This window comes from Zosterops lateralis (genome assembly GCF_965231275.1).
Source record: "Zosterops lateralis genome assembly, chromosome: 6".
Taxonomy (NCBI): domain Eukaryota; kingdom Metazoa; phylum Chordata; class Aves; order Passeriformes; family Zosteropidae; genus Zosterops; species Zosterops lateralis.
In genome coordinates, this window is record NC_139761.1 from 53,693,444 (window position 1) to 53,703,696 (window position 10,253).

General features: G+C 49.9%; 1 protein-coding gene across 1 annotated transcript; it reads right to left on the bottom strand.

Annotated features, from left to right (window-relative positions):
* Positions 1–1,102: 1,102 nt before the first annotated feature.
* On the bottom strand, positions 1,103–10,253 carry DRD4 (dopamine receptor D4; the record flags this gene model as incomplete). The annotated part of the gene is made up of 4 exons (XM_083864465.1): positions 9,900–10,253; positions 2,592–2,704; positions 1,714–2,261; positions 1,103–1,305 (listed from the first exon to the last, which is right to left on the bottom strand). The coding sequence occupies exons 1-4, from the start codon at positions 10,128–10,130 to the stop codon at positions 1,103–1,105; spliced, it is 1,095 nt and encodes a 364-aa protein (XP_083720591.1). The 5' UTR covers positions 10,131–10,253.

Here is a 10,253-nt window from a genome sequence, read left to right on the forward strand (position 1 = left end):
TTAGTTAATTGAGAAGACAGTCTTAAATACGCCTACAGTAACACAACTCATTTACTGGGTTTCTTGCATCCTGTATTCAGACACACAAAAGACAGCTCCGAAATAGCACCTCTGGAAATCGCACAGTGCCCTGGTACCTGGGACAGCTGTGCCCCAACCCAATGAGCAACAGCTGAAAATGCACAGTATAATCATGTGGGAATTGAGTCTGTTTGCTGATGAGAAATTGAGCACTTGCTATTTTTTGTCAAAGGAACACTCAAGACATCCCTTTTCCGTTCTGCTTCCAAGTAAATTCCCTCCTGGAAAGCAGCAATCCTGTACAAAATCATTACTTGGAAGACTGTAATTTTCTGCAATATTCTTTTTCTCCCCTCCAAGCCCCAACAACGAGCATCACCTGTCCCACTGGCTGCTGTGGCTGTCACTGCATGCAGGTTCATCTAGAGGTATGAAGGATTTTTTCCTGAGGCTGGAAATGGTTCCTGGCAGAAATCATGTGTCTTCACAGGAAATTCTGGAACACTAGCAATAACACTATGGTGCCTTTGTAAGACCCTTGTTAAACATGAGTGAAGTTAGGTTTTGGGTTTAAAATTATCAAGGATAAAGGAAAAGGAGGTTGCATAGGCAGATTCACTCTCACCTGGCATATGGACATCTGGAAATGAACTTGGTACCCTTGTCTGGCATGTGGACATCTGGGAAATTAGCTTAAGAATCCTTTTTCCCTTAAAGTTAATACCACTCCAGAAGCCAGAAGATTAGAAATTACTGTTATTATCCCTGCTAACATCAAGCAGCAAATGTTAAAGAAGTGGCTACACTTGGCAGTTTCCAGTGAGAAGAGGATTCAAGCTGCATCCACTGGCCCTCACCTGTAACACCTTACTACAGGTAAGTTACTACAGGTAACTTACTACAGGTGTTACTCCCCAGGTCCTTACCTGGGGAGCCCCTTCCTTCAGCTGCCAGCTCTCCTCATCCTCCCCTCATCCCCAAAAAAGACAGCAGACCAGAGGCAGAAATAGATCTTTAATGAACTATACAAAAAATGACCCAGTGGTTGCTCCTGCCCGGTGGTTCCTCCTGTGTGGAGGGCTCAGCAGAAGAGGTGCAAGACTTTGCGGAAGAAGTTCCTGAACTCGGCATTGAAGACGGTGTAAATGATGGGGTTGAGAGCACTGTTGACGTAGCCCAGCCAAGTGACAGTGCTGGTGACTTGAGGGGGGATGGAGCAGGACTTGCAGAGAGCCCTGGTAATGTGCACCACAAAAAAAGGTGTCCAGCAGAAGAGGAAAGCACCTGCCAGGAGGACAATAAAGAGAGAAGGTGATGTGAATGTTCAAAAGGGCCTCAAAAGCCTGAGCCAAAAAAAGATAGACACAGCTCAGGAACTCAGGGAAAAGGCAGCAGTTGTGCTGACATGTGGAGCTGGGCTTATGCCCAGGCAAGAAATTTAGATGTCTTTCCTGTCCTAAATATTGATGAAAAGTCTTAAGTTAGTCTCACTTTGGCTTTGAATGTAAGCTATTGGGAGTCGCAGGTTTGCCTTGAAGGGAGCTTGGGTTATAAACACTGCATGTGTTCTTTCCCAAGGGTGGTGGATTTTGGCACTGCTCTGGATTCACCCAGGTCCTGCCAGTCTGAGCACTGCAGTGGGACAAGGCAGCACTTTCCCACCCTCCCCAGCCATCCCTGACAGCCACTCACCGACAACGACCGGCAGCACCCGCATGGCCTTGCGCTCCCGGCCGTTGATCTTGGCCCGCTTGCGCCCGTGCCCTGGGTGCGGATACCTGAGGTGTGGGTAGGACACAGTCTGAATCCCACTGTTCATCCCACACTCCCCAGGGAGGCCGGCACGGGCGTAGGGGTTGCACTCCAGCAGCCCCAGCCGGGTCTGCTCTCTCTCCATCAAGGTTGGGGGGTGATACAGCTTCCTGTTGGCTCCGTTAATGCAGCCTCTCAGCTTGGCCTTCCGGGCTTCTTCCCAGCGCTTGAGTCCTTGGAACATGCCACAGTACAGCACCAGCATGACAGGGCATGGGATGAAGAAGGAGCAGATGGAGGAATACACGATGTAGTTGTCATCCTCCAGTTGGCACAAACTGGGGTCCCGGTCTGGGACGTTGTTGAGGCCAAATATGACTGGGGATGCCACAGCAAAGGCGAATATCCAGGTGGTGGATATAAGGATCAGCTGCCGCAGGTCGATCTGTCGCCGGTTGTAGTTGAGCGGGATTTGAACAGCGATGAACCTGCCAACACAGCCCCGGGTGAGTCAGTCCTCATGTGGTGGTGGCACCAGTGGTAATGTAACTGAGGGGCCCTTGTCACTGTCCTTCCCCCCATTAATTTACTAACAGCCAAGGCCTGGGCTACTGCCAGAACAGCCAAGGGACAGCTCTGGCTCATCACACAAGCTTTCAGCTTGGCCACCACCGATGCGACACAAACCTGGTGGTGGAGGACATTAGGGCAGAACACCCTCCTTAGGGGAGGGCAGAATTCTCCCTGCTTGGGACACTGGCAAGGGCCTGTGGAACCAGTGTGCTGCCCAGACACAGCCAGAGCAGGAAGCCACTCACCGATCCACACTGATAGCACACAGGTTGAAGATGGAGGCCGTGCACAGCATCACATCCATGGTCATCAGGGCATCACACAGCACCGTGCTGAGGGACCACACTCCTCCCTGGAACTGAAAAAATCCCTGGGGTCAGTAGATGCTGTGTCCTTTAAAATTACAGGAACATGGCCATGCCTGGGTGCCTCAGCCATTCATGTTTCTTTCAAACAAGCAGCCCAAAGCTGAGTGCTCCCATGGCACAATGCTCCCAGTGCAGCAGCAGTATGTGGGAATCAGCTCCACACAGAGCCTACAGCCTGCTCAGGGCTTGTGGTTCTGGCCTGTCTGGAGAACTGAACCCTCAGACCCTCACTACAACCAAGTGAGTCATTCTGGGCAGAGAAATGGACACAGGACATTGCACTGCCTTGAATGAGGGCAGGTACCCCCAAACTCCTCAAACCCCCCAATTCAGGACCCTAAGATCTCCCCAACAAGGCAGTATTGGCTGCACGACATCCCGAGCTGAGCCCCCAAGCAAGCAAGAGACAGAGCACAAAGCTCCTCTTCCACTTCTGTGTCTCAACTGTTGCAACCCCCTGTGTGCAGACGATGTGAACCGTTTCCCTGTGTTACACAACTGTTCCAACCTGGCAGGATAAGGACAAGTCCAGTGTCTGGAGACCAGGTCCAGGCAGTGAGTAACAACCTCTGATCCTCTCCCCACGGTCACAGGCACCAAGGCAGAGCAGCAGGGACCGGTGTCAGTCCTCTGAACCACCTGGATGTGTTGACTCTGCCATCCTTGGTAATTTTCAGCTCAGCCATGTCTCAGCCAGCAGCACAGGCTCTGCACAGCCCATAGCACATGACAGGCAGCAGGACAGACAGAAGGACGGCAATAGCTGATGGTGGTACAAACTACTTGCAGCACTTTGTTCCAATCGAGTGCTTGTCTCACCTAGGTACAAACCCAGCTTGTTCTTTTAACATTAAAGCACTTTTTAGGCTGATACAGAAATAGGTCACCTCGATCCCATTCCTGTGCCATTATTCCCATGAGCTCCTTGAGGACAGAGAGAGACCTATCAGTTTGCTCACACCTGCACAGGTAAACCAGGAAGCTCAATAGGCTGTCACCACAAGGGCAGCAGGGAATTCTTCCTCTAAGTTTGAGACTGTGAGGAAAATTCCGCCATCCTCTGGGTACCTCTGCAGAGAGAGGTTCACTTAAAAACCCAATAAAATGTACAATTAAGTATGGTTTTAGCTGGAAAATAAAGTGTTCAATAGCAATGGCCCCTTGTCGTGTCAGACTCAAACTGTATTTTGATATGGCAAAATACCAAACACTATCTGTACTCTCTATATGCTTTTATTAAAATATATATGATAAATATTACTATAGTATATATACTGCTCCATGTAATATATTTAATTTTCCATGTATGTTTATCTACAAATGTGCATCATATAATATATATAATTTATTATATATTTTTTATCTATAGAAAATGTGCTGCATAAAATTTATATATATATATATATATATATATATATCCCAGGGACTTTTTTCTCTATAGCAATAGCCAGCCAGTGCTCATACAATCTCATATTGCTGCCCTTTAAGGTTGCAGATTTCAGGAAGCAGGTATGGATTTGTTCCTGTACTGGTGCTAAACAACAGGTTCTGGTTTCATTCATCCCAGCAGAGAGTGGAGCCACGTGGGGAACACGCTCCATAGAACACCGGCAAGGTGCCGAACCCCAGCCCCTGCCAGCAACAGGGCAGGCAGCTCTGCAGGGATTAGTATCAGCCAGTAATGATGTCAAGCACAGGATTATGATTAGAGGAGCTGTAAAGCCAAAGGAGTCTCTGAAGAAACTGTTTTGCTATTTTTGTACAGCGTCTCCTTGAGATACCTCCAGGGGAGCTCTGGAGTCAGACCTGAGGGCTTCATTCAGCCTCTTCTCTAGCACAATGCAGCCACTCCAAAATGAATTTGGGACCTGAATCATCAATTACCAAATTTCTGTCAAGCTCACTGTGATCCTGACAGGTTCAGTTCAGCTTATGAGAGACAAAATTTGATTTTGGGCTACAGTTTTCCAAACCTATTTGTGATTTGGGGGAATTAATTGATTCTGAAAAGGACAAGGGCTCTCGGGCTGCAGCACCTTTGGATCATGTGAGATTACAGTTGGAAAATGCTATAAACCCTTCCCTTTCCCTACCAACCCCCAAGACTCTGGCTTTGGGGAAGGTGCTAGGAGAGAACTTCCCATTTTATGGTGTTTGTCACTTGCCCACCTTGGCAAAACATGCCAAGGACCCCTGTGATGGGAGTAACTTTGAATAAGAGGCTTTGCTGGGCCATGTGATTAAGGAGTACCCAATTCCAGGAGGCTGCAGCAGATTAGCCCATCAAGGCACACAGTGTAAAGATTTAGGGATCACAAACAGCTCAAGCTTCCTTTAAAAAGTGCTCCAGAGCAACTGCACCTTCAGCGGCTCTTTGGGTCCTCCACTTTTCCAGAATACAATGCAGAAGTTTTATAGGATGATGGATGGCAGGATACAGACTTGGCTTCTCAAACACCCTTGCAGCTGCCTTCCTAGTCAGCCCTAGGTATCATTCTGGTATCTTTATTCCTAAGCACAGCTGACTTGAAGGAAAACTCTGCCTTCTAAACCAGCCTGATGCCAGAAGAGCTCCTGAGGGCAGGAGCCAGGACAGATCCAAAGGTTTTAGTCCTATTTCCTCTCATACCAGCTCTTGTCTCAGTCCTGCCACATGCAGGGAACAGCAGGAGCCTGAAAGGGAATTAGGAGATGGCCAGCTAGATTTTGAACAAGCACCTGCCTCAGTGCAACCATGGCTCAAAGATACGGCATGGAGTGAGAAGGCTGTGACACAAGTTTGGAAGAGGAATAGTCCTTGCCAATGGGCAAAGTCCAGCATCAGAGCCAAAGAATTGTCCTCATGTCCACCAGAAGCTGACTTGAGGCTTTTTGTCATGAGTTGTGACAACTGTCACAGTCCCCAGAATACACAACACAGCCTGTGAGAGGAGAGGAAGAAGAGGGAGTGGGACATATGACAGAGGTGCCTCATGTCTGCTCTGATGTTGTTTCTTAACTTAAGTAATCAAGGTCAAGGTTTTTCAGAGATCATGAGCAAGTCTGATCATCCACCTGAGACATTATGAGGGCCAAGAATTCCAAGGCAGCTCTCCTCAATTACTGATATCTGAAAAAAAACCCCTAAGCACTGATTTGTAATTGCTGGCCTGTGTCACCTCCCTGGTACTTTGTGTGGCTCAGACACCAGCCAGGCCCAGAATAACATCTGTTTCCAGTAAAACTGTAACATTCTAGGAAAGATTAATCCCGAATCCTGCTGCAAACAAGCTGTTTTGCATTAACAGGGAGCCAGGGGAAATTTGGAGAGGGTGGAGGTCTGGCCTCTCATTAGAAGAGCTGTATCACAGGCACACAGAAAATACTGCAAGAAAATAGGTGTTTTGATACCAAACCAGTGACACGCTGAAAGTTTTAGGCAAAACCCATCACCTTCACCAAGATAAGAAGATAGCTCATGTGCTTTGTACTGGCTGCTCCATCGTCAATGCCTATTGGGAACATTCATCTTCCCTGACCTGGAGGAGGAGCCAGGTAAACATGGAAATCTGCTCAAGCTGTTTCCTCTTTTCCATAATCACTTACACAGGTCTTAGTGGCAAAGATGTTTACATAACCAACACCCTCAGCTCCTGCCAGCAGCTTCCTGGCTCAGGCCTGTTCCGCTGCTGCTCGGCAGGGATTAGCAGAGAGCTGATCACAGGAGCAGCAGGTACAGGTACAGGTGTGCTCCCCAGCACAGTCCACGTGTGGAGCTTGTCCTGGTGCCTGCCCTAATTGCTAGGATGCCTCCACTTAATGAGGACTGTAGAAACTGCTGCAAGTATCCCAGAGTCTTTGGGACTCCTGCCATTGTCACAGTCTCTGGGAAGAGGAAGTAGTTACACACAAGGCAAGCCTTTGGAGCCATGCAGCTCCCTCCCAAAGCCACCCAGAACTAAGTGATATCCTGCAGTAATTCCACAGCACTGTAGCTCTGCTTCCTCAGGTAACCCCTGTTTCAGTGCTACCAATGCTCCAGGCACTCTCTGGGATCTTCTCCTGGCCTCTCATCATATGAAAGCAGAACTCTGCTCCTCAGGAATAAGAGTTAATGCCTGGGAATGCCCCAGGCCATCTCTTTCCTCCTTGCTCCCCATCATCCCTGCCCTTCTGGCACTGGATTGATTGCTGGAAAGCACTTCACACACTCATCAGAAAGCCAAGGCTGGCAGAAGAGCAGTGCAACTTCCCCATTGAAGTTACCATTACCTCTCCCCATCATACTGCTAAGACCTGAGATCCACAAGCAAGCAGGAAGCTAAATGCCTTTTGCCCACCAGGGCAGGGGGCTGTGTGGTAATTACAACTGGCAAACACTGGAACATGTCTTTGTTCTATATTTGGATGAGTCCAGTGGAAAGAGAGTGTGTGTCCGTAATTGCTGCAACTGTCTGAAATGACCTTTCTTAACAACCAGAAATAAAAGCCAAGATCAAGGACTCTCCCACTGTGCTCCAGTGGCAGCAAAGGATCATCCACGTCTCACAGGAAGGAATCCCATCCCCACTGGGGCTTGGAGGAGATCTGTTGTTTGTGAGGTGTCAGATGTCACCTCAAAAGTTAAGTCCCTCCTGCTGTCTTCTAAAGCCCTGACTTGGAGGAATGTTTGCAAAACTGGAACACAAGAGACCACCTCACAGGAAAACAGCACAAGGTGGGCAAGTTTCTGCTGAATGAAAAAATGCTCAGTTTATTGCTCTGTTCCTGCTAAAAAAGCAAAAAACCCGCCACCTCAGCTGTTTTTTGAATTTTCCAATAGGCCTTCAGAGTCCTCCTTTACTGTGTCAGGAGTTCTACTAAAGTTTAAAACAACAAAACAAAAACCCCACACCAAGAATGAAGGTTGAGGTGAACATTCAGAACTGCCCAGGCCATATTTTCAGTGGCTACTATGTTTGGTACTGAGTGCAAGCTGAAACCAAGCTAGTTTTAAAGAGCAGTCACTGCACCCTCCATCTTGCATCCCAACATCTAATTCTGAGTTTTGCCTCCAAGGGAAAAAAAAAAAAAAAAAAAAAAAAGAAAGGAGACCACAAAAATCTGTCCTCTGGCATGGATACAGTAGTTACTCTCCCTTTTCCTTATCTAATTTCAGAACAAAATGAGCTGGAAATCCTGCACCAGCATACAGGAAACTATTAAAATAAACATGGGCACCTGCAGGCTCTGAGCCAACAGTGAAGCATCCAGGCATGGAATGGGAACTGCTGCAACACTGGAGCTGGAGTTCCTCTACACATCAGAGCCCCACTGCCTGCTTGAGGGGGCTGTGACTGCTACACAGTGCCCTCTCTCTCAGTACCTGTTCAGCACTTCCCACACCCGCTCCATGCATTCCCTCTGAGCATCAGGAGTGGTGCCTGTGCTGTTTTGTTCCTCTGAATGCCTGCCTGGCTGCAGGAGCTGCAGTGGATGGGAGGGAATTACTTCTGTCATACAGCACCTTCATTCCCTGTGTTTAATATTCTGAGGGCAGAGACATAGAAGAATTCCCTCACAGAACTGATGTTTATGAACAGTCATGGCAGTGAACATACCAAGGGTCACACAAGCTGGACAGCCCTAGTTTTTAAGGCTCTTACAGGTATGAACACTCATTACCTGAATATCCAGAACTTGTAGAATGTCTGTGGTATTCAAGGAAAGCCCCACAATATTTCTGCCCCACTGGAAGTATTTTCAGAGATACCCCAGAATACATTAACCTATATTTTATATATTCCAGCAAAAGTCCCACCTGCAGGCAAAAGGAAACCACACTGGTGTTGATGACTGCCCATAGAGAGACCTGGGGACTAAAGGCATTAAGAGAAAACAGAAAGAGGAAGAAAAGGGATCCCAATTAGCAAAAAGTAGCTGAGAATGATGAAGAATGTGCCTTTCTAACCAGCAAAATTGAGGTAATGATGGAAAAGCAAATCCACCAAAACCAAGAGCACAGTGGAAAAAGAAGGGACCTAATGCTCCAGTTCTTCATTGGCTCTTCTCATAGGTCCTCAGATGAACCTACTGTTCCGCAATACCTGTCTCCAGAGAGGTCACAATGTCCTGCAAAATCCTAGGACAAGGTAGAGACCATTCTAAGCTGTAATCTGCAGCCTGCCTTGCTTAGGGGAGTACAGCCCTGCACAGTCAGGGCCTGCTGAGCCATGGAGTGCTCTGCATGGCTTGTGAGAGAGGACAAGAGGGGAGATGCTCTTCCACAGCTGGGAAGGAGATCCACACTACCAGCTACCACCAGGATGGGTAGAAAAACCTATTTAGCCCTATGCTATTTAGCCCAGTGGATGCTTTCATCCTCTTGAGCAGGCAAGAGCCACCAACTGGTATTAACAGGTTCTAAAGCATCCCCTGCAAGCACGAGGGCTTATTCATTCCTGGCAGTCAATGTTACAGAGAGCACCACTCAACCTCTGGAGTGCCTGTTGTCCTTTCCCTCAGCTGTCACAGTCTTGGGGATGAAAAGGTTTTGGGAGTGAACAGCAACTTTGCCCCATGTCCCTGAGTTGGCTCTCCATGACCACTATCACATGCTGGGTCAGGCCTGTGCCAGTCAACAACCTGCCCACCAAAGCCACCTCAGTGCAAGGGTGACCAAATCCCATCCAGCTCCCGGAAAAGACAGCTTCTCCTTCTCAGCCAACATGGAAAGTTGTTTCCTGGCTAAAGATGCTAAAGCTCTCCCTTTATCACCAAGATCTGCTCACTCTATGCCAAACAGAGCACAGCACCTGTCTTTTCCTATTCATTTGGTGACGGCAACCTGGACAGCGTGCAAGCCAAGGGACTGCCACCCCGCTTCGCCTCCACTCGGGGCATCTCCGCGCGGCGCGGTTGGGACGGGGATCCCAGGAACGCGCACGGAGGCGGCTCCGCTCCCCGCCGCCCGCGGTCCCGCAGCGCTGTGCGATGCCCTGACGGTCGCAGGTAAGAGCCAGGGTCTGACCGCCACATCCCGGGGGACAGGGCTGTCCCGGGGAGGGACACTCCCGGGCCGGCGGGGTGGCGGTGGGGAGCAAGCCCGGAGAGCGGCTTTGACCCCCGGTACCTGGTCTATTGCCCCCCCCGCTGTCTCGTAACCTGCGGGCTCGGCGGGCACACAAGCCCCAGCCCGCCGTCCCCAGTGTCCCCGGACTGTCTCACCTCGGAGTAGACGTAGAGGGGCAGGACGAGCAGAGCGAGCAGCAGGTCGGCCACGGCGAGGCTGACGATGAAGTAGTTGGTGGTGGTCTTGAGCGCCCGCTCCGTGCAGACGCTCAGACAGACGAGTCCGTTGCCGCCGACGATGAGGAGGATGAGGAGGATGCCGAGCACCAGGGCGGCGATGCTGTGGCCGGGTCCGGCGGGCGGGGGTCCGGCGGTGCCGTTGCCCATGGCCCCGGGCGCTGCCCCCGCAGCCCCGCGCACGGAGCCGGGCCGGCCGCCGGGAGCTGCCCGCCGAGCCGCGGGAGGAGCCTCCGCCGCCGCCCCGCCCGGCTCCCCGGGGACAACTGGGTC